The following is a 25,171-nucleotide window of genomic DNA, read 5'->3' on the forward strand; positions in this document are numbered from 1 at the left end:
GAGGACCATGGAGTTTGCTCAAAACGGTGCACAAGGAGAAAGATGCTCTATTATGCGCAGCAAATGATACTTCACAGGGCATCTACAGTGATAACAGTGTCATTACAGAGATGCCAGCTGCTGCTGCTGTTACTGCCCACTGAGGTGCACCGCCTCAAACTTACCAGAACCATGCACTTAATGTGCATACCTGGCAAGGGAAAATTAGGAGCCTAGGGCTCCAAGACAGGAAGACAAAACTTTCTCTTTATATCCACTGTCAGTATACCTGAATTGCCAAACATCTACACTTATTACCTAACAACCTAACAGTTACAAACAAACTCACTTTGGATGGGTCTCTTTTTTATTACTACTTTTTCTACTACGTTTTTCTTCTTTTGATCAAGAGAGAAACACATTTATCCTCCTAGAGTCTGTGGTGACATTAACAGACAGTGAACAATGGCTTCAGTGGCCTGCTGCTGTCCACAGTGCAATTTGGGCACCATTGCCCAGGAAAGAAAGTCCTTAAGTGTTGAGTCCCCTGAGCTGCCTGCCTGCATTCTCTTTCTTATTCCTTGTGCATCTCTGAATTTGAAAACCCTAGACTAAGAGTCCTGAGGCCTCTTTCCTGCCCCCACCCCAGCTGTGGAGCAGCAGTGAGTGGTTCTCCAACAAGAAAGACCCTTCAAAGGAGACACTTCAAAACCCCTTATCGTAGTCTGAGCTGGTTGCTGCCAAGTTTTACTTCCAGTTTATGTCAAGGCTTCTTGTTTTGGTTTGGTTCTCTCCTAAGTCAGAATGGAGGCTCGAGGTCTCCCTAGAGAACTGAGGACCATGGCTGGAAACACAAAAAGAGTTCAGAATGCCCACTGCTTGCCAGGAGCATGTGATCTGCTCCAAAGAATGTCGGCACAGGCTGTGGGTCGAGATGGGAGGACAGAAAACAAACAGACAAACTCAGAAAGCTCTCCACATACAGAAAGGGGTTTGGGAATGGGAACAATGAAAGCTATTCTCCCAAGTATTTTATCCTTCATCTGAAGTACAAGGGCTGTGGCACTGGATGGACAACGCACAGCTCCACAGGAAACCCTGGAGACCCTTTTCGAGGAAGCCAGCCACACACCCACTCACGCCCAGGCTAAGTCCCTGTGTCACCTTCCAAAAGACAAGGTCATTCGGCCATGCATCCCAGGGCCATGTCCTGAAGCAGCAAGCGCTCTATCCTTCTTACCAAAGGGTACTACCACCCCAAACCCCCGAATTCCTGAATTTAAGCCAATGATCCAGGCTAAGCCTCCAAGAGGAGGGTATCCACGTATTTCCTCTTGTGTGCTTTGCTGGGAAAACCTGGCCCTCTGTTGTGGTTACCCCAAACACACAGAACAAAGAGCTATACTCTGACTTGCTCCTTTTTAAGTCACATCTGATTTTTAGAGGTCAGTGTTGTGTGCTAGAGTTAAGCAACATTTCACAGGCTGCAGTAGTGCTGGATCTCTGCATACATAAGATTTTATTTTCCCTGTCTAAAAGCAAGAAACGGGATGAAGTGGGCCCTCTCCCCACACTGCATCGCAGCCACCGTGTACAACGAAAAAAACGCATGGCATGCCTCAAGTATTATCATGTGGGTAGAGCAGGTGGGTGAGCTCTGGCTGTCTGTGTGTGGAGGGGGTAAAGGGAGCCTTATAGGGCACACAGGGCTCAGCCCAGTATTCAAGTCCTTTTAAACTTGCTACTTTATAAATATATTGCACGTACTTATTTATTGTGTATGTATATGTGTGTTTGCACACAAGCCATCCATAGCACACATCTGGAGGTTAGAGCACAATGTGGGAGTCAGATGTCTCCAGCCACCATGTGCATCCTAGAGCTCTCACTCAGGCTCTGTGGCAGGCACCTTTACCTGCTGAGCCATCTCTTTGCTGCCTCAGTTTGTCTTTTTAAGGCTTGGTCTCACCACAACTATTCTAATCAGCTAGCTCAGTGAGTACTTTTCAACAACAATAAAATTTCCACCCAAACAATGTGAATAAAGAGGGAAAAACCATAAATAACCTGAGTATCAGGTCTTCTCCATGCTCAGTATTACACAAGCATTAGATAGAAGGTGTTTCTCCTCCCACCTGCTTTATTGGCTAAAATCTGGCACCTAACTTCAAATATGAATCTCAAACAATAAATTTTTAATCTAACTACAAAAAAGGTATAAATTTTGAGAAAGATTCTCTCGGCCCCTGATAAGACAGTAACCTACCACCTTGCTGACTCAAGTGTGCTTGCATATTAATTGCTTTAGATCCTACTCCCACCCCTGCTGAACTGGCTAAACTGAGAGCCAAATTCGATAACCCAGCAGCCTCAATGCCTCACCAAGATAACTTTGCATGTTTAATTTAAAAGTACCGATCGCTTTTAAATAAAATGCTAACGCAAGCCTGCCTTCTGCCTGAGCCATAGCTCGTTACATCTGACACTAGATGCCACTTAGAAGGCTGGGACTAAGCAAGTTCCCACAAGGAGGAAAAGAGCCTGCCATCTCTCTTCCACATGACATCTGTTCCCCTGAACCCTAACTTTTAAAACATGGCCCTTTAGGTTAATTTCTCTGATACAGAGGCAGTGAGATCTAGCCATAGATATTCAAATATTATCTACTCCAATTGTATCTTATTAGCAAGAAGCACACAGCCCTGTAGCCAGTGTGAATGCCTGTGCTATTCCAGTGCAACTGACCCAAGGCATTTTTTCCTTTCCCTTTAGTGACCGTGCTCCATGTTTGACCCCTCAAATTTATTTTAAGTAGTTTTACAAACAGCTTCCTCTCTCCCTTCCCCCTGATGCAGGCAGCAGCTCACATTTCTACACACAGAACATATTTTGTCCACCTTGGAAGAAGACACAGCTTCAGTACAATCTGCATCATTCCAAAAACTAAAACCATATTGGACTTTTATTTCAAAAGGACACTTAAAAATTAAAGCTGTGACTCCCACCCTATCTAGCATGTAAAAACAAGCATCTTACTTGCCTGTGTTCCAGCAAAAATGCCTAGAAATGTATGTAAAATCCTAGCTTCCCTGCTCAGCTACACAACACAATAATCACACAACCATCCAAAGCGTGTAACAACAGAACTACCAGCATACAATAACACGTACAGTACCAAGAGGGACTGGTGAATTATAATGCTGTCACAAACAGAGGAGTTGTGGGTCTGCTGTACAACAGCAAGGTTTTGACAGCCCAAGGAAAAAAAATCCATCTGAATTCTGTTAGAACTATAGAGATTCGACATGAATTTCTGAACCAATGATCTACACATGCCATTTTGTTACTTGGATTTCACCGTCTATCCATTTTTGTTTCCACAAAGACATTTCATTTAGAAACTTCACCATATACCAAGTTTGGAGCTAAACACATAGCAGGAAATTTGGCTGTCGTCTAGGAATCCCAGGCTGGTGTGGATTGCTAGGGAGGATAAACTGCAGTTCTCAGCACCAGGGTCCAGGCTACTTATCCCAACAACTTCCAGTTTCACTTTGTGTGATGGGAATCTTTTCAGCAAAGTGTCACTTCATTGTGGGGAAATAAAATGACTTGTATATTTTAAATCTCCCCCAAAAAGGCAAATGCTTTGAGATGATTTAGAAAGCCATGCCTCCAAAATAATAAAACCTTCGTGGGGAAGACCCGGCCCATGAGTCTGGACTCCAGGACTAATTTGGAGCAGCTTCAGAGGCTGTACTGTGTTTTGCTCAGTTTCTCCTGTATGTGTATGTACACACTAGCCCACAGTCTGCGCTGCCCTTTCACAGTTCACATATATATATATATATATATATGCCTGTCTTACAAGACAAATTGACAAAAAAAAATATGCCTTTCTAATTGTAAAGACACTTTAAACCCACTGACTTTCTGCCCTGTTTAAGCAAGTGGCAGACTGCAAGAGTAAAGCGCGTGGGAGGTTCTCCAGAATCTGATGAACTGATAGGAGCTCCTGCCATCCCTAAAACGTTCCTTACCATCCTCATTGTCAAAAATCTTCACAGACATGCAAATGTGGGCAACTGAATGTCATCAAGGCCTTTAAAACCCCTATAAAGGTTGGATGCTTTGTGATAGTTAAAAGCTTTAAAATTCATCTTTTATATTTGATGCATCTGGACATGAGTACGTCCCCCAAATCAACAGCAACATGGAGGAGGGGACATTCCCTAATTGAAGCAGTCTTTTAGAAAAATATCCCAAAGCTTTATGAAACCCTCACCCTCACCAGACTTACAAACACTGGCCTACTTTAGGATCTTATATATTAAGCTATTAAGGGCTTCTAAAAAAAAAAAAAAAAAAAAAAAAAAAAAANAGTCTTTTAGAAAAATATCCCAAAGCTTTATGAAACCCTCACCCTCACCAGACTTACAAACACTGGCCTACTTTAGGATCTTAAGGGCTACACAGAGAAACCCTGTCTCGAAAAAAAAAAAAAAAAAAAAAAAAAAAAACCAAACAAAACAAAACAAAACAAAAAAAACACCTGGTTTTAAAATAGCAAATCAAGAGAAAAATAGATTTCCAAAATTTGTTCATATAAATTCATTTATAAGTCTGTCTGCAAGAATGACCTATGTACGGTTCAGTGCACTCATTTATACTACAGGAAAAAAACCATAGGGTTTTGGAGAAACATGGGCTTATAGCTGGCGATGGGCAGTCCCAGGAGGCTGGAAAGCCTTATCATAGTAATGAAAAGAGCAGCAGGGGCTACAATTATGTTTACTCCCCGAATACTGTATACTAGATATATGTCTTCTCATCCTCAAAATGGTTTTTTCTTGATTTTGAAGACCAGGAAGTTGAGGCCCAAAGAAGTTAGTAATCGACTTCAGATCATACAACTAACAAACACTGAAACCAGGACTCAAATTCCATTTCCCTGGCTGGCTCTTGGCCTCAAGCCTGTCAACTCCACCAGCTGCCTTTATGTTTCTCTGTGCTGTTCTGTGGAATCTCTTCCTTGGTGTCAGATATAAGTTTTTTAAGAAAGGCTCTGTTCCTTGCATCACACATTTCCATGACCAGAGCCTATAGGCTTCCAAACAACATAGGTCATGGATCCCTGCAGATTGGCCTCTCCAGAGACCAAGCACTGCTTTTTCACACACCTACAGTCCATGTGTCTCTTCGTCCTTCTGTTATATCACCTTTCACCACCACGGCCTTCCTCTATACTCCAACCACACTGGTGAAGTCAAGTGTGTTAATTTAGTCTCAGGCAGAGACAAGCCTGTGTATATTATACATGGCATCAAATGCTGCTTATCTAGCACACCTCCTACCAAAGGACAGGGGGGGGGGGTTTCTGACAAGATTTATTTTTATATGTATACTCTGATAGGATTTTAAAACCAAATTATACCTGTCATAAATTTACTGAGTTAGATAAGCTCTATGTACAGCTTTACTTATGGGATTCTACACACACACACACACACACACACACACACAATTATTCTCCCGTTTTGAAGACAAGAAAACTGAGGTTGAGAGCTTAGTTCTGTTAAGTAAGCACAGCAAGAGCAGAGCAAGGAAGGGCACAGACCTGGGCCAGTGCCAAGGCTGAACTGTGTGTCCCAACAGGAGCTCCCAACTGATACAGTTCCCCTCCCTCCTTTTGAGGAAAGAAAGACCTGGCAAGCTTCCCTCTGCAGAAGGCGTTTCTCCAAACAGGACCATGTCTTTTCCTTCAGGCTTTCCAGAGCCTGCATGTGTTGGGCTGGCAGAGCTCATATACCTGGGACTCATTAAATGGCAAGCAACTTTGAATTTGATCAATTCTTCCAGAGAGCCTCCACCTGGCCCAGAACCCCCGGCCTGCTTTACCCAGAGGTAAAGCCCATCACATCCAGCCTACCCCAAAGCTCACCAACTCTGACATCACCCTGTAACCATGCACTGTCCTGGCTACTCCATGAAGAACTGTAAGAGCACACTCCAAAAGCAACAAGCAGCACTTTGTACAAGCCAAGGCAGAACATGGCGAGCACCTGGCAGGGCCCTTAAAAGCCACCATATTTGCTGGAAAGGAGATACGAGACCACACAAAACACCCCAGCATCAGGGAATCTGCAGAATATGACACTGAGTTCCCTGGGACTAGCTTAGACAAAAGCAGGGTCTCTATAGGGCAGCAGGAAAAGAGGGAGGAGAGGGTAAGCAGGGGAAATGCAGGAGACTAGAGAGAGAGGAAAAGGAGAAGAGGAGAAAAAGAGTGGATGCCAACCTCAGATGGGAAAAAGCCATGTGTTCTCCATACTGTTTGATCACCAGGGAAAGCAGGGAAGTATTCTCCCTTCCTCTTCCTCACCTTAAAAAAATAAGAATTTCATTTCCTTCTCTGAAACATCATTCTTGCATAAATTAAATGTTCTTTCCTGATGCCAGCAGTGCTGAGGGAAAGAATGTCTGACTGTCCCAAGGACCCTAAAAGGCAGCTATATCTTGATGCTAAACCCTGCAGGCCTCCAACAGTGACAGGGTCCGAGAGGTCAGCATCCATTTACTGGTATCCCAGTTGCTACTGCTAACTCTCACATACACCCAGGGTATGTCCCCTCATCTGGTAAAGAAAGCAAGATTAGGGAAGGCTCATTTATGTGATCACAGGATGGCTTGTCCAAGATTTCCACTTAAGGTCTTTGCGCTTCATGTGCATAATTTGATATAATTCACTGCCTACACACCTCTTAGTTCCCTATGAAGATCTAGAAGTAGACCTGTCTTCCCTACACTCCTAACAGGTTGCAATGCTTAAGGCACAACATGCAAAGCTTACAGAGTGGGGCAAACACAAGAAAGTTGACTGACCTCAAGACCCAAACAGAAAACTGTCTCAAAATTGCACAATCTATTTGTTGATCAAAACACAAGAGGGGACCACAAGTAATGCTTGTGGAGGGAACTCTAGTATAAGGAACTCGTCAGAACAATGACTCTATCTACATCCCAGACAGAACAGCACGCAGACCATCCTCTCACAGATACACTCTATCTCTGTCAGCATGTGTCTCTGGTGCCCACATACTGCTTGTTGCAGGGGTCTCACTCATTTTGCTCCATTCTGAGTTGACAGAGACTGAACAAACACACAGCCTGTCTGGAAATGACCACCCAGAACATGGGTCTTATTCCCAATTGCCAGCCCTACTATGGAAGTGAAAGGACAAAGCCACCCAGGGCCACACAAAAACAACTTCTCACCCCTTACAAATGAGCTTCTTTTGTAAACGAAAGGCTCCAGCATTTTTCAAAAATTCTGTTCCTAGAAAAAAATGTTTGGTGAGCCTCTTTTACAAACCTGACACAGCAAAATCTTCCTTTCAGACTCAGACCTATCTAGAAGTCAGGTGGGTCACAGGAAAACCTGTGAGGTGGCCACCCACTCAGTGCTGTCACATTCACACTTAAACTAGAAGTCATAGATCAATTAAAGACCACAGGGGATGTCATATTCCTCCCCCATTGCTTATGTGGCACCACTCTTACAGACATACTCCCTTTGGATTACATAAGACTAGAAGAAGACATCTGATTCTATACAGGGCTCAGCCTGGAACTACCTGTCTCCTTGATTGCTGTCAAGGGACTGAAGTGGTAGACAGCCCTTTGCATCTGGGTCTCACTATGCTTTGTTGTGATGTTCACTAAGACCAGCAGAGATGATCAAGGCATCAAGTAAATGAGCAATATGGGAAGACCTGGCTTGTCTCCAGTCAAAAATGCTATTATCCTTGTCTCTATCCTCCTGTCTTACACTCATACCAGTCAAGCCTCTGCTCTGTGCATGAGCTTTATGAGCATTCTCCTGATACAGTCGTCCTATGCAAGACAACTGCCTCCACCTGGGGTACATGGGCAGCTCAAAAGTCCAGGTGGTTCCCATGGGGATGCCAAGACAAGCTATGGCCATCTTATGCCTTTTCTCCTTTTGTTTCCTCAAGCTGCCATCTGTAGCATTTCATCAGTGCGTGGCACCAACACACTAAAAACACCTGAGATCAGGAGGTGACTGAGGAAAGGAAGGGGCTCCCAGTTCTGTAGAAGCCGAAATCTGGGGGCAAGAACTGCTTTCCAGCATGTATCCTGCTGGTCCAAAAGTTTCAGCAGAAGGGTACCATGGAAGAACTGAAAACGGGAAAACCCTTATTTTAAAAAAAAGAGGCCTAGTCAATCAACCACAGGGAACATGGGGAACACCAGGATGCAGGGAAGCCACCTTACGGGGAAAGGCAGAATAAAAGAAAAAGAGTGGACTGCTGACTACACACCTTCAAACTCTTCAAAAGTTAAGGCAGATAATCTTTACATTGATGTGAAAAGGGGAGAAAATACATTTGACCTCTTGCTCCAAACAAAAATCTGCCCATCTGGTTTTTAATTAGGAAGCCATTGTTTTGCTTCTGTGACACTGTGTAACCTCTGCTAGTGTCGTACAAGACTTGCAACCATATTTTCATTGATTTAAAAAAAAATTAAAAATAAACATTGAAAGAAACAATATTTTTCTTTTTAGGAAAAAGAAGGCTAACAAGCAGCAAAGTTTTGAAGGACTTGTGTATTTAAAGGCATATATGAGAACTCATCACAGCCTTGACTCACAGTTTATTTTGTCTTGACTACATCTGAGGTCATTCTAACTATGCTGACCTGTGAACCAGCACATGATCACCCGTCTGAGACTGCAAGCAAACACTGCCCTCTTGTGCACCAAACAGCTCTAATCAGCACAGGGCGTGTCTACCCACACCTAGTGGATGGCTTACTGAGTAGAGCTGGGTCTCCCAGTCTAGGGACTTGTCAGGAAGAGGACGACACACATCTGTTACCAGAGTGTTTGCTGCGCATCCCCAGATTGCCTTCTGAGGCAGATTTTAAGATAAGAAGAAGGAAGCCTCAGCTGGAGAAATCAGACCTAATACAATAGATTCTTATGGTTCCTAGAAAACACTCTTCAAAAAGCTGCTGGTTATCATGGGAACTTTTATTATGCACTTTAAAAAACTTCTAGAAATGACTGATGAACTTGCACTAATAAATAAGTAGCACTTCTTAAGAAATCTGCACAAGGGAAGGAAACCCATTAGGTTCCAGAGAAGAACAAGAATCCCTCAGGTGCAGTTGCTCTAGTGACTCCACCAAAGCAGACACAATCTGCTGGAGACCAAGTTGGCATCTCAAGAGAGCTCTAAAGTCAGTTACTATTCCCCTATTTTAAGAAAAGGGAACTAGGGATGTGGCTCAGTGGCGGGGTGTTTGCCAGTTCCTAGGTTTAATTCCCAATACGGCAACAAAAACAACACAAAGAACTTAAGAAAAGGGCAGAAGACACGTGCACAAATTTAAGGCCAGTAACTCCTGCTCAGCAGCAAGCTCAGGGGAACAGGCTTCTCTGAAGTCAGGTTGCAGTTCTGTTCTAAACAACAACTCATCAGAAGGTCGGCACCCACTCGTCCACCTCACGGGCACAGCCGGGAGACCAAACCAGAGTAACCTTAGGTCCCCTGAAAAGGCAAAACCTGTCCCTTCCTGACCCTGTGAGTTACCTTTCACCCAGGACATCCTGCAGGAGGGGTGGTGGGGAACATCAAGGGCAGTATGCTCAAGGAGACTAGCAAAGTGTGGCCAGCTCTGTGACTGGATGGATGCCTTACTTGACATCTCTACTGTCCACTCAGGACCGCTATCTTCCCACCCTGTGACTGGAGCCTGAGATGCCAGTGTGCCACTGGTCACACTACAGAACAGTGAAACTGGCTAACTACTGCCATGCCAGAATTGCCTGCCAACCCTATTTCCACCTCAGCCCATTGCTCTACTACAGGAAAACAGGAAAATAGTATAGAGTGTTCACCTAGTACACATGAGGCCTGAGATTCGATTCTCCAATACTACAAAAAAAAAAAAAAAAAAAAAATTAAGAATTTAAGAAAAGGAGCTGGGCCTGGTGGCACAGGCCTTTAATCCCAGCACTCGGGAGGCAGAGGCAGGCAGATTTCTGAGTTCGAGGCCAGCCTGGTCTACCAAGTGAGTTCCAGGACAGCCAGGGCTATACAGAGAAACCCTGTCTCAAAAAAAAAAAAAAAAAGAATTTAAGAAAAGAGTAGGAAACACCCACATGAATCTGAGGCCTGGTAACAGAAACAGGCAGGACAAAGGACACATAAAAGCCAGTAAAGAAAACCTAGTACAGCCACCCACCTGTAGAGGGCTAGTGTGAATGTCTCTGTGTCCATGGATCACAATATACCATTGCTTGTCCCCCAGCAAAACCAGGGCTAACAGAGTCCAAGTGTGCATATCTGTCCAAAGATAGCCATGACTACCTGCCGCCCCCTCTCCCCGTTACAGACCAGCCCAAGCTGCCCTCCTCAGAGCCACTGCAGGCATTGCTCCTCTGGCATGTAGTATCCATCCACAACTCACCAGTCACAGGCCCCAAACTTTTCCAGAATTTACTTTCAACCCTACTGCCTCAGGAAGGTGCGAGGGGATTCCCCAAAGCCAACAGTCCTGTGCTGTCCTCAGTACCGACCATAACTCACGATCTTTACGGTTTGTTACCCCCTAATACCTGCCTCCCAGCTTGATTAACTTGATTAACATGGTGATGAAACTCTCTGTGTCATCCAACTCACAGAATAAGATCACCTAGCCCTACCTTCAGGATCACCTAGCCCTACCTTTAGGATATTAAGAAGCCCAAGGAAAGAAATAAAGCCAAGAAGTCAGGCAAGGAGTTTTCGCAGCCCACAAGCCTGCTTCAAACGACACATGACAAGTAAGGTCTAGTAAGGTCTGGTCTCAATCACCATACATTCATGAAACCAGCAGCAACGCCCACAAAGACTTTGTACTAGTACCATCACAGTCACATTGAGAGGAAACAAACTAGTGGACGGTGAACTGGCTAACTGGTGGAGGAGAGAGAGGCAGGATGGAACAAGCATCAGCAAGTCTTGAACAGCGACAGGGCAGAGCTGCACCAGAGCTCTCCCTCAGACTTGAGGAGTCTTCTTGCTGACCCCAGGAAATTCATTAGTATGTGATCCTTCATAGTGATCAGTTGAACCCCATATTCACTGCTGACTTCCCAGATTCCTAAGAACTTAGCATTCCGGGATCTTACATTTAGCAGGCTTGCCTATCAGAGCCAATCAGTTCTTTGGCCATGGTGTCAGACAGGATGTGACAGAGCTGAGGTTGCCCACCAGACAGCTGGAGGCCTCTCTCTCCTTCACCAGCATCAACCATGGGCTTGCATTATGCTCATTTCCCCATCCATGAGCTCTGGGGCAAGTTTAAAAGTTCCCCTTCTGCCTCAGAATCAGGTCTGAATTAATACCCTTCCTCAAAAGAAGGCCAGTAGCAAAGTGAAAACAGACATACTAGACAATGCCCTTTGAAAGCCTCAGCAGGGACAGAGGGTGACAATGCAGCCAGTGGCTCTGAAAGAAACCTTAAGGTTAAAGGTTCATGAAGGCATAAGAATTACCAAAGTACAAGTTTGTTCAAATTTCCTCCTGCAGATTTAAACAACCAGGGTCAAGCTGAAGATTGCTGGCAAAACCCTGAGATGACGCAGCCCTTTTGAACTTCATAGAGAAAGGAAAATACACTGCCTGGGAGGGATCTACACTATAGCTTTTAAAACTGTTCTTGAAAGGGTCACCCCTGTTAACTCAAAATCAGCCTGCTGAAGGATGTTTGAATACTGGTACTCTAAAAAAATGACAGGGGTGCTGGGCCCTCGCTGTGTGCGGCGAGCCACACTGAGGTCGCCGTGTTCTCGGCATTAGTGTGCTGACCCTCTGTGGGCCGTGAAATTAACCATCAGCATGGCAGAAATCTGCTATGAGTTAAACTACTTTGCTACGCAAAGTGGCCTGAAAATGAAAAGTGAGGATTGAATTTCCATTGAAAGATTAACTTGTCTAACCTCGAGGCAGGCTTCCTCCACTGTTGAACTTTGGGCAGTCCCTTAAAGCATCACGAGCGTAAGACTGCTTGGTGCAAGCAGTAGGAAATGACCTCCTCTTCATCCATCCATCATTCATTCATTCAATAACTCCTGAGTGTCTACACATAAGTATTAGTTATTCAAACTGGGCCAGGTCCCATCCCATCCCCTTAAAGACCAAGTTAAAAGATAATAGAGCCAGCCCTCAGAAGGTTTACCCACTAAATACAAAATGAGTGAGATGGAAAAATTAAATCCCTAAGAGTATGCACAGGGTGCAGAAAATCATAAATGAAGTTACCCAGTCCAGCCTGGGAGGGAGACAAGGAGGTTCCCCAAAAAGCACTTGTTATCAGAAGGCACAGGCTCAGAGAGCATACTCTGTCTGCGCAGAGGTATCCAAAGTGTGTCATGCAGTCCCAGTGGGAGAAAACGCGAATCTATCAGAAAGGACCACATCGTGTCATGATGAGGGGCTTGGGCTTTCGGACAGTAACTGAAAACTTAAGCAAGGAACTACAGAAGGTACCTAGGAAGAGCTCCTGGCTGCAGACTCGAAGCTATGTAAAGAGAAGTTGAGTTCATCCAGTCTAGAGCTAGGTGAAGCCTATCCTAAGCAGCAGTTGTACTGATGGGACTTCTAGAGGTACAAGGCCAGCAAGTGACTCCTGTGAGGAAAAGGAGGAGAAGGAAGACTGAGAGTCATTTCATAGCCCATTCTTTGAAGCACCAGTAGGAAGGCAAACAGGGTGAAGGGGGCTTGGCAGATGTGCAGAGCAACTAATGAGCAAGTCTGGAATACCAAGGAAAGCAGAGAGCCCCAAGCTCTTTCCTAGGAAGATAACAGCCCCTAGTACCAAACCACACATAGGGGAGAACACCAACCCTAATCCAGTGTAGGAATGTAGACCCAGTCATTTCTCAGTTCATCCAGTGCTGCACTGTCAGCTGCACTGAGACAAAAATTGTATCCCCACGCCTCAGCAGCACTGGCTTAACACAGATACTCCAAAGCTCACAGCCACACCACTGGACTACCCAATCAGAACATTGCTATCTGAGTTTGTTACTCACTTCCTCTTTTGTGAACTCCATGCTCTGGTCCTGTCTTGTCTGACTTGTCTCTAGCTGAAATGTCCCCTATCTTCGTCACTGGTAAGCTTTCAACAATATTCAACAGGAAGTTCTGTTGGAAATATGGCTGTCCTTCACAACAGGTTGTCAAGCTCTGCAGTAAAGGGACATCGGCAATAAGGAGCACTGCTGGACACCAATCCCTGCCAACCTCTGCTTTTCTAGTCTCTAGGTGTCAGGCAGAAGTGTTAAAGAAACAGAGCCTTCTTTCTTAGGCCACTCTTTCACCTCTAGAGCTGAGCTCTGCAGACCATTCCTGAGCTTGCCCTAAGCCATCATTCCAGAATAGGAAATACTGAAGGACACATATACTAGTAGGGCCTCTGGTGCCTGTGTCAAAAAGGCAAAGAATAGGACTCACCTGAAAATGGCCACAGTAGAGTGACTGTCTTCAAGTGTCACAATGCAATGCAGACGAGAAGTTATAGCTCTAATGTCAAAGTCAGATAGCCAAGGGCAGCAGCCATTGACCTCTCCTGGGCTTTAAACCTACAGCAAAGGCTAGGCCAGGCAGGTTCTGCGACTAAGCAGAGCAACATCAGTGCATTTCCTGCACCGATTTTAAAAGAAAAAAGTCAAGTTTATCTTTAGGTAGCACCTGTGTGTGCTGCCAAATAAATATCCTCGGGAAGTAGGTTAGAGACAAAGGGAATCATTTTAGTTTTCCTGAAGGCCTCAAGAAAAGAGAGCATCATCACAATACGGTGACAGCAAAAGAAGGAAAGCCAACATATCTCACCAGCAAAGTTGTTTTTTTCTGCTGCCAAGAGGAGCATCACATTAGCTAAGTCCTCCCTCCTACCCAGTGAGGCCACTTCAAAGCAGCAGGAGCCTAACTGCACCGCACAAGAAATGAAAGACCCAACTAACAAGAAGCAATGCTCAACCGGTGCAGGAAAGAATGGTGAACAGTGCAGGGAAGAATGGTGAACAGAGCAGGGAAGAATGGTGAACAGTGCAGGGAAGAATGGTGAACAGTGCAGGAAAGAATGGTGAACAGTGCAGGAAAGAATGGTGAACAGTGCAGGAAAGAATGGTGAACAGAGCAGGGAAGAATAGTGAACAGTGCAGGAAAGAATGGTGAACAGTGCAGGAAAGAATGGTGAACAGTGAGGGAAGAATAGTGAACAGTGCAGGGAAGAATGGTGAACAGTGCAGGGACAGATGGTGAACAGTGCAGGGAAGGATGGTGAACAGTGCAGGGACAGATGGTGAACAGTGCAGGGAAGGATGGTGAACAATGCAGGGACGGATGGTGAACAGTGCAGGGAAGGATGGTGAGCAGTGCAGGGACAGATAGTGAACAGTGCAGGGAAGGATGGTGAGCAGTGCAGGGACAGATGGTGAACAGTGCAGGGAAGAATGGTGAACAATGCAGGGACGGATGGTGAACAGTGCAGGGAAGGATGGTGAGCAGTGCAGGGAAGGATGGTGAACAGTGCAGGGACAGATAGTGAACAGTGCAGGGAAGGATGGTGAGCAGTGCAGGGACAGATGGTGAACAATGCAGGGACAGATGGTGAACAGTGCAGGGAAGGATGGTGAGCAGTGCAGGGAAGGATGGTGAGCAGTGCAGGGAAGGATGGTGAACAGTGCAGGGACAGATAGTGAACAGTGCAGGGAAGGATGCTGAGAGAGCCTGTGCTTGGGACCAGCCATCTCATAGGCCAGGAGCTATGGCTTTCTCCTGATGTGGACATGGACAATGGCGTGACTGCAATCCTGGACAAAGCACAGCCAGGAACTAAGCTAGGGAAGTTTGAGGCAGCTCTCACCAGCTGAGACCTACAGCAAGCTGCTTACCACCAAGGCATCCTGACACAGGCTTTGAGACTACAGTAAGTGTCTGGGGTCTTGAATGGTGTCTAAAAGGTAGGATGTGTCCCCTAACCTATAATTACCCTCTCCTGGGAGGCAGAAGCTCTGTGGCCTTGCTTGGCATTCCATACCAGCACCCCAGAACTCTGTATTCCTCCTGCAGCCACCTGCCTGCCTGCTTGCTTCCTGTTGGAAGAGCACATTCAGAACACTTGGTCTAAAGCCACGTGACCTGAACTCTTTTTCAGACTTGAGGGGCGCCTGTAGAAACCACTACAAGGACCCTTGGTTAAAACACACTCTCTCCCACAAAGTACACCTAACTCCTAAGCTCTATCCCAGCCAACCTCTAGCCACTGGACCTGTTTCTCTCTCCCTCTTTCATGACTCCATGTTCTAGTCCTGCCTTGTTTGTCTGAATGCTGGGTTCTCTAGCTGAACTGTCCCCCTCTTGTCAGTAAGCTCTCAATCACCCAACAAAGTTACAACAAGATATCCCCTCCTCCCAGAAGCCTTCCTGGACTGGCCTAGCACCTCATCACACTTCCTCACCAGATCCACCTGCTCTCACACCCCAGCACTTTGCTGAGGCTATTCTCTGTGGCTATTCTGCCTGCAAATCTCCAGGTCATCTGTTTAGCCTTGGCTCTGGGTCCCCATGGGGGGTTGGGTGGGTCCTTCCTGCTTGTGCCACAACACACTCACACATCACAGCACATGATACAGGTTCTCCTGATCAAGACTCTTACAACATAACTGTATCTTAACTGCCCATCCCACTCCTCCTGTCTCCCCTGACCACAAAACCCTTGAAGACATACACAAGGTGTGTATCTGGCTTCACATCCAAAACAACACTGCACAGCTGTGCACATAGAACCAAAGTGAATGGATAAAAACACTAAGACAATTGGGCATAGTGGTATTCATCTTTAATCCTAGCACTTGGGAGGCAGAGAAAAGCAGATCTCTGTGAGTTCAAGGCTAGTCTGGTCTAAATAGTAAATTCCAGGTCAGTCAGAGCTATGTAGTGAGAATCTGTCTTAAAAATAAACAAAAAGGGCTGGAGAGATAGCTCAGTGGTTAAGAGCACTGATTGCTCTTCCAGAGGTCCTGAGTTCAATTCCCAACAACCATATGGTGGCTCACAACCATCTGTAATAAGATCCGATGCCCTCTTCTGGTGTGTCTGAATACAGCAACAGTGTATTCACATATATTAAATAAATAAATCAACCTTTAAATTTTTTTTTTAAAAAGCAACAAGACCAAAACCCCACAAGACATCACCATCTGAACCTCTCTTACTAGAAGTCCCTAGGAGAGGGGTCCCCACAGGTTAGGTATGGCACAGAAAGAAGTAACTTAAATGGTTTAGTAAGGTAGCAAGTATTGTATCTTTTTTATCACAATTAGAAACAGATTTTATTTTTTGAAGAGATGAAGTATAGTTACATGCCACAGTATGGGTTAACTTTAAAAAGCATGCTTGAAACTGGGAGGCAGAAGCAGGAGCACTATAAGTTCAAGGCCAGCGTGGGCTACCCAGTGAGACCCTTTCTCAAAACAATAACTACAAAGCACGTCCCAAACCCAAGCCAGGCACAAAATAATTCCATTTCTGTCAGAGTCTAAAATCTACAGAGCTGTGAAGGAGGCTGGCAGCTGCCCAGGTCTGCAGAGCCGACTGTGAGCAAGCACAACGCCTCTTTGTAGAAGACAGCCATGCAACTCCATAAACACATGGGAAAACACTAAGCATGCTGAACTGCACGTTATCTGAACTAAACTGCTTTTAAAAACCATCATGTACTTTCTGTGAGGCAAGCCAGGTAGAGCTACAGAAGACTCGGGCATCATTCCTACCCCATGGTGCTTCCAGCCATACAGTACTATATGGTCCTTCCAACAGCACAGGACAGTATGTTGCTCAGTTTAGACTGGTTCCCAGCCCTATCGTGAGGCTTCCTCCAAAGTCCCACTATCCCTGGAACTGGGACTATAAGGTAGCTGAAGGCCAGAGCTAGAGACAGCATCACCTTCTACATGCTACCAAAGCCCTTACTGGGAAGGGAACAGAGAATCACGAAAGGCTCAGCCCCAGCCTGGCTGAGGTTCCACTGAACAAAAGAATGACCAAGAAGGGCTAGGTCCTGGGGCTTCATTGATATCTTCCGAAATGCATGCCCAAATCTTACCCTAGCCTGAACGAAGTGGTTCTGAAGGAAAACCCAGAGACACTTACTCAGATGCAGACAGGAGACGTTCAGCAAAAAGCTTAAAAGCAATTAATTTTAAGTGATCACAGCTTTACCAAAGCTGTGGCTACAATTTCCTTCTGACTTTGATTATAACCTTCCAGCAAAATATTTGCCTCAAGAAGGCAAAGTCTTTGCATTATTTTCTATTCCTAGCATGACTACAAAAATATTCTTTGATTTAACATTTGATATGTTTTATTCTCAAGGGCAAGCCCCATGAGAAGAAAAATGTACCCCAACGGAATGAAATATGACTACCTGCTTCCATTTTTCTTTCCTGTTGGTTCCTGCTCAAATATTCTGCATTAATTTAAACTCAAGACTGTGTCTGATGTTGTGCCGCTCCTACACTGTCACCCCAACCAAAGCAAAGTCACCCGCTGTCCGGCTCCAAGGGAAAATGGTATAGAGGAGCTCAACTTGAGTCTCCTGGAGACCACTAAAGGCACTGCAGCTTGGAAGGAGATCAAGTGGGGTCAGAGAATGATAAGCACCAGGCACAACAGAAGCACTTGTATTTCTATAGCAGCTCTCTGCAGAGAGGCGGACTTCCTACTGACCAGCCTTTGAAGCAAGGGAAAGCGAGCAACTCATGTTGGCTCAGCATCACCTGGTAGTAGAAGACATCACAAAGGCTGTTCCAGACAGCAGAATCTTCCATATGCGTGTGAGCATGTGTGTGTGTGTGTGTCTGTCTGTCTGTCTGTCTGTCTGTCTGTCTGTCTTTTGTGTGTTACTGCTGAAAATTAAAGAGTATAAGGAGTCAAGGTCCAGCCAATGCCTGATGACAAAGCCTGTGTTAAGGGAAGCACTTCCCCTTCTAGCACCTAATAAGCTTCAATGTTATACAAGCATGTAAGTGCCATACATGTATTCCTACACAGATAGATGCTCACAGAAAGACCAAAAGCAAGGAAAACAACAAGTCTTTTCATTTTTTTCCCACTAAAATAACATCCCCCACATCCCTGGCTGCCAAGGCCCCTATCCAACCCCCCTCTGCTTATGCCAAGCAACATTCTGGCCCTAGGTGTGCACGCCTCAAGGCCAGAGTGCACTAAATAGGGCGACGGGAGAAATTTGGTTGATGGTATGTATTCTTTTGCACACACAAACCCTGTTCCATTTACAAGTCCACAGAATACAGAGGGACTTAAAGGGACGAGCCTGGAAAAGCAAATCAAAGGGCCAAAAATGTGTATTCCTGGGGCATTGAGAGCACAGAAAGCCAGAAAAGTAAAGTTTTCTTTACATACGTACAAAGCTAAGCTTTACAAAGAAAAATGTCTCAAAGGTAAGAGACAATGCCCCCTAGGCTCCAAGAGCAGTGACTGGGTCAGACATACAAACGCCTGTGCATTCCTATTAGGGAGTGGTCCAGAGAAAGCCCTGGCCATGCAGGACCTGCCTCACACAGTGGGAATGAGATGGGAGGGCTTGGAGACCCATCATAAACAACCAGAACAAAAGACTCAGAGACCAAACACTGTTAATCCTTGCAGCCACCAGAAGACTATAAATTGCTAAGCCAAGAGGCCAGCATTTTTCTCTCCTACTATAGACTTAGATTAAAGATGAGTCTTACACCTCTTACCCAACCCAAGTCTTTAAAACACACATTGTTTAATCTTTTTGAAGTTCTAACCCTGAGAGATTTATACTGGAAAATGGATTTGAGAAAAATATCACCCTGAAGGAGGGTGCGGTGGACAGCACACTTTTCATTATCACTGAGGAAGCCAGACAAAGGCAGTGGAGGCACGTGCACTCAGTTCAAACTTGGCTAGCAGTAACTGCGTCCCCTCTCTCTCTGAGGTACAGGAGTTTTCCATCTATAAAATACGAATTTCACCTTCCTCTCTAGGGCAGCTGTGAGAGTTAAAAAACAAAAACAAAAAACAGTAACAAAACAAACGTACCAACCAGAAGGACAGCACTCAATAACTGACACGTGCGTCACCACCTTTGACCCAGAGCTCCACCAGGCACTGCATCTGAGCCTCGGGGCAATGAAATCCAGTTTTTTGTTTTTTCTTTTTTTAATAATTTATTTGATTTTAGAGCAATGATTGGTGTTTTGCCTATTTGTATGTCTGTGTGAAGGGGCCAGATCCCCTAGAATTGGAATTATGACCTATGGTTGTAGTTGCCATGTGGTTGCTTGGCATTGAACTGGAGTCATCTAGAAGAGAAGCCAGCGAATGCCCTTGACCACTGAGTCATCTCCCCAGCCCAGAAGCCCAGTTTTCGTGAAAGAGGAATTCTTGTTTCTGGAGAGTTCACCTTGGAGAATAGAATCAAACAGCTGGCTTTAACTTAAGAAACTAGCAAGAAAACCTTTATACAGTTCTCATGTTGTGGTGACCCCTCCCCAATCATAAAATTATTTTCTTTGCTTCTTCATAATTACAATTTTACTGTTATGAATTGTAAGAAAACTGTTTTCTGGTGGCCTTGGGCAACCCCCATGAAAGGGTCACTGGACTCCCCAAGAGGTTGAGAACAGATGACACAGTCATCAAAGGATCCCAGGATAAGAGGAAGACCACACCTCTGCTCATGGAGTCCCTACGGGCAGCTTCCTACCCACAGCTCAGCTGGCCACATACATCTACAAAACAACAGCCTTCCAAAGTACTCCAGGCCCTTAAGAGAAATCCCCTACCACCACTCTCTAGGTCCAAACTCTGTTTAGACTGTCACTGTCCTGAACATACCTGTGACATCCCATGAAGACATCCTGCTGGGCCTCATGCTCAGACCTGACAAAGCAGCCTCACCTGGCAGTTCCCTGCTCTAGGGAAGCTCTTCTTTTAAATGTGCCCACATCCTGTGCCCCAACAAAGGGGGAGGAATGCTTTTTTTTTTAAACAGAGCCTCACCATGATACCCAGGCTGGGCACAAATTCCGGGGCTCAGGCAATCCTCTGCCTCCAGCCCACTGAGGAGTGGCTAGACAGGTGCATCCATGCCCAGCTTACATGAGTTAGAACTCCAGAGACGGGCTGGTGAGATGGCTCAGCAGGTAAGAGCACCTGACTGCTCTTCCAAAGGTGCAGAGTTCAAATCCCAGCAACCACATGGTGGCTCACAACCATCCTTAATGAGATCTGACTCCCTCTTCTGGAGTGTCTGAAGACAGCTACAGTGTACTTACATATAATAATAATAATAATTTAAAAAAGAAAAGAACTCCAGAGACCCCTCGGACTATGACAGTGTGTCTTTGCCAGTGTTGTCTTATCATCTCCTGGACGAGGAAAGAGCTGACACCAGGATACATTTATTACAGGTCAGTCCTGTCCTAACCCTGTCCCTTGCTCACAGCCAGCTAGGCCATTAGAAGAACATAGCTCTTCCTTCCTCAGAACCTACTAAGAACCTGCCAGATGCCTGCTGTCAGCACAGGCACCAGAGAACACTGGCGAGTCAGATCCTCCTCTGTTCTCACACAGCTCCGGACCTAGCAAGGGACAACTGACACAACACCCAAGGAGCATGAGGAAATGGGAAAGTTCGAGGGTGAGGGCTGGGGACAGACACATCAGAGAGAATGAGTCAGGGAGGCCTCATTAATGAAGGGACATCTGACTTGAGACCAGCAGCAAGGAGTCTGGCAGACCGAGAAGCAACAGCAGGGGCAAAGTAACTGTTGACATATTTAAGGAGTGGAAAAGTCGACAGCATGACCGAAGGTCAGAAACATAGGAAAGTAGTTGATGAGGAGACTCCAGGGAAGGAGAGCCTGGGTACTGAGCCTGGAACAAAGAGGCTGGACTAATCCAAATACAAGAATGTACAGGGGAGTCAAGAGCAATAGTGCGAGCCTTTAATCCTAGCACCTGGGAGGCAGACAGGAGGATCTCTATGGGTTCTAGGCTTGCCTGGACTACTTGGTGAGACCAAGAACAGTTAGAACAGAGTTAGAGAGACCCTGCCTCAAAAACCAAATCAAACAAAAATGTACTGGGAATCTAGAAGCAAGGGCTAGCATGATCTGAAAATGACCCCACTCACTGTTCAGGCAGCAGTGGGTGAATGGCAGGATTCCAAAGGCACTGTCAAGATTTGGCCTGTAGCCAGTTCAGGAAGGCAAGGCACGGTATTAAATAGACCCTGTGCACAAGTGAGAGGTGACTTCTAGAAGCAGCCCTGTGCACTTAACCGGCCAGGCTTGTCTCCTCACCTGAAAACCAGAGTGATGCTTCTCCACAGGACACTGCCTAGTCACAAGGTCCTGGCCACAGGCCTGGGCCAGAGCAGGCACTCAAGCAGCTGCATGCTTCCCTTCAAAAGGAAAAGCTCCATCTTCCCTTTTCCTTAAGGAAAAATGGTCTTATCACTCCAGTGAGGTCTGGACACATTGTAAGACTAGGAAGGAAAGTTTTCTCAAGGTATGAAGCAAGAAGAGCAACAACAGGCTACAAGAGCATAAATCCCCTTGTACAGGTGTATAGTCTCAATCAAAACACCATGGCTTGGGCTGAAGCCATTTGATCATATACACCTGGCTAAAGCTTTTGCCACACAAAGGTTCTGTGTAAATGTACATATTGGAAGCAGTGGGCAGGAATTCAGGAAACTGGGGCACATGGAAAGGGTCTAAGTTTAGGAGGCAGGCAGGCCTTGACAATCCAGCTGACTAGCTGCCTCCCTTAGTAGCTACACAATAAACACGGTTCCTGCAAAGTTTGTCCAAGAAGTGAGATATTTGAGAAGAGCCATGCCAGAAAGTAACTACACAGTCACCATTATTCACTAGTGACGTAAGATCGAGAGCAAGGTTCAAAGGGCACAGAGCTAGTAAGGAAAAAAACTGTGAACCCAATTCTGTACATCTCTAAAAGAATGTCTGTCCTTCTGCCCTGGCCTAGATTTTAGATGTTTCTCCTCTTACAGTTGGGCTATATCCAATACCGTTATTATAGGTTCAAAATATAGTAAGCTAAAAAATGCACTGAATACACAGAAACTCTGGACCTGCCAGCTCAGCAACCAGAGTTGGGTTCACAGAGACTTGCACTCTGGACCTCAGGGCTGACTAGGAGCTGCAGATTGCTGCACTGCTCAGTGTCATGAGAACCAACCATGTCACAAACCAGGAAAGGTCAAAACTCTACTGAACTTGTAACATTTACACACCATCATAAGGATGAAATACTGTAAGTTATTACAAGTCAGATTCTGTATTTTCCAGAAAAAAACTTCAACTAACTTTCTTTCTTTCTCTTTCTTTCTTTCTTTCTTTCTTTCTTTCTTTCTTTCTTTCTTTCTTTCTTCTTTCTTTCTTTTTCTCTTTCTTTCTTTCTTTCTTTCTTTTCTTTCTTTCTCTCTCTCTCTCTGTCTCTCTCTCTTCCTTTCTTTCTTTCTTTCTTTCTTTCTTTCTTTCTTTCTTTCTTTCTTTCTTTCTTTCTTTCTTTCTTTGCAATACTGTGGGTGGAACCTAGTGCACCCTGCACGCTAAGCAGGAACTCCACCACTGAGGGACATGCCAACTCCACTTTCTAGTTTCTACCCTGCATGTTCCATCTCCAATTTACACTAGCTTAGAGTACATTTCCTAAAATGGATTTGAATACAACCAGTCAGAATTTAGTGGGAGTTTTCAGTTTAGTTTGTTTGGTTACTGTGTGCCCTTGATAGTCTTTAATGAGTGAATCCTGGTCTCAATAGAGACTGTGCCAGAGTGTGACTCTGGCAGGTAAGCCTCCATTTCCACTTCAGTGAAACAGCGAAACAGTCTCAGAATGCCTGCAGCACAGAGAAAGGAAGGCCACAAAGCTGGAGGAACGTAACTCATCACCCAGCTGGAATGACCCACCTGCCCCATATACACGCTTCCAGGCTTACAGCGCACTGCTGGAAAGAAACCCAGGGCAAGCAAGCGGGCAAGCGGGCAATGGGTCACTGGAGCTACAGCAGGTAGACTGGGCCACACCTCCTTTTGTGCTGGGTGCTTACAAACAGGTTATAGGGTTCTGTTCCTAGACTTAAGTGTAGTTAAATGAGTTTGCAAAAGGAGTTTAAAAAGACGTGTTTCCTGTAGACGAATGGGAGGGGCCACGCCGAGCAAGAAAGGAGGGTTACAAAACCTTTTATTTATAATGGCCTATTCCTAAGTGGCCTGTAATTAAAGACTAATTAAGTGGTACAGATTCTAGGAGCAGATTTCAGTAGTGCCCATCAGGACTGAAAACACGCAGGCCCTTTGCCTTAGCCAGTTCACACATAACTTATCCTGTTACACTAGTGCACATCCCAAAACCTTCTGGCCTAGTTATTCACTGCAGCATAAATAGCAGCGGACTCTGGGAAAGTCACTAGGGTCAGTCAAGAAAATGTTGGTATAAAAGTACAAAGGGACTTTATGTGTAGATATAGTCTCCAGACAGTGATGGTTTGTGTATAAAGGGGGCTGTAGGATGAGATCCTGAGAGAGCCTAGAGCACTTGCCTCTTAGCAAGGCACTAGGCTCTACCCACTACCCCATCCGACCCCAATTTTTAAAACAGAAGAAAAAAAAAAAAAAAAAAAAACCAGGATCTTTCATTTCTGCACCTTGTCTGCGTTTCTGTGTATGCTTCCTGAAACCATCCATACACAGGAAACTGAGAGCAGTGTTTGGGACAGAGAACCAGGAGACCAAAGGACAGGTACGTGGTGACTTTTTTCTTTCTTTCTTTTTTTTTTTTTTTTTTTTTTTTTTTTTTTTTTTTTTTTTTTTTTTGAAACTTGCATATACCCTTTTTGTAGGGTTTGTTTCTTTGGATCACTTTTCTAGAAAAGCATCTCGCTGCACGGCAGTGAAGGTGGGAACTGTGTCCGCGTCTGCGGGCTGGGAGTTCGAGCCCACCAGCCTTCCGGGCTGGTGGCCAGGCCTAAGCTGTCAAGCCGCCATCCATCCCGCGAGCTCGGACCCCGAGCCCGGCTCCCGCCCCGGCCCGCGCTCACCGCCAATGATGGTCCGGATGAGGGAGGCGTGCCCGGGGCAGTCGACCAGTGTGACCTGCAGCAGCGTGTCGCTAGTCCCGGGTTCTGCCCCCGGCAGCGGCACGACAAAACAGGAGAAGCCCAGGTCGAGCGTTATGCCGCGCTCGCGGCTCTGCGGCTGCTTGTCGAAGGCAGCGGTGGAGGCCGTGGTGCTCAGCGCGCGCGCTAGCGCTGTTTTGCCGCTGTCGATGTGACCCAGCACGCCCACATTCACATTTACCCGCCGGCCGGCCATCCCGCCGCTGCCTCTCACGCCGTCGCCTGAGCGCCGGCCCCGCGGTCCGCCTGCTAAGCCGCACCCCCCCGCAACCCGCGCTGAGCGCGCCGGTTCCGGCACGGAAGCTTCCGCCCTCGGGCGCCCACAGCCCTATGGCAGAGCGCACACAGGGCGGGACAAGGGCCGGCCTGCTACCTGGGATTGTTGTCATCCGACTCCCCACCCCACAAAGTCTCACCGGTCTGAGATTAGGTATTTCTCCTTCCATACATTCATCCTTCCACCTATCCATCCATTCTTCCTTCCCTCCCTCCTTCCATCATTCCACTCACCCAGTCCATCCACACATCCCTTCCTCCATCCCTCCATACACACTCATCCATCCGTCCATTCATTTCTGTCAGCCTTTATTAAGTGCAGACTGTATACACTTCACTGGGATGTGGTAATCGACATTATTTGCTGTGAAAACAGGAGTGAGAGTGAGTAAAACCCAAGACCAGTGGCCAAGCCAGACTATCTGGAAAGGACAAAGATGGGAAGGTGGGGAGCCTAGTGAGGCTCAGGGAAGACCCCCTCAAGTATTGTCACTAGAAGTCCAGTGCAGACTGAGAATTGCCCATCGTTGATTGGGGGGGGCGGGACAAAAACCTCACTCTGAAGTCTAGGCGACCGTGCGGAGCTGCAACTTAACTGTTGTGTATGAACTTGAAATGTGCCGTGAGTGTTATACCAACCAGC

At 45.9% G+C, this 25,171-nt stretch overlaps 1 protein-coding gene across 2 annotated transcripts in view; it reads right to left on the minus strand.

Annotated features, from left to right (window-relative positions):
* The window catches only part of Eefsec (eukaryotic elongation factor, selenocysteine-tRNA specific), a 199,766-nt gene extending 175,264 nt beyond the window's left edge, over positions 1-24,502 (minus strand). The window contains exon 1 of one of the 2 annotated variants that reach the window (XR_003843273.1): positions 24,175-24,476. Coding sequence is in view for 1 of the 2 variants with exons in the window: in XM_021190399.1 (XP_021046058.1) it covers positions 24,175-24,448 (274 nt within the window). In the remaining variant the exon portion in view is untranslated. Of the gene's footprint in view, positions 1-24,174 lie in introns of both variants that reach the window. The other variant, XM_021190399.1, reaches the window with a different exon arrangement.
* Positions 24,503-25,171: the final 669 nt, after the last annotated feature.

The sequence above is a fragment of the Mus pahari genome, chromosome 2, assembly GCF_900095145.1.
Source record: "Mus pahari chromosome 2, PAHARI_EIJ_v1.1, whole genome shotgun sequence".
Taxonomy (NCBI): Eukaryota; Metazoa; Chordata; class Mammalia; order Rodentia; family Muridae; genus Mus; species Mus pahari.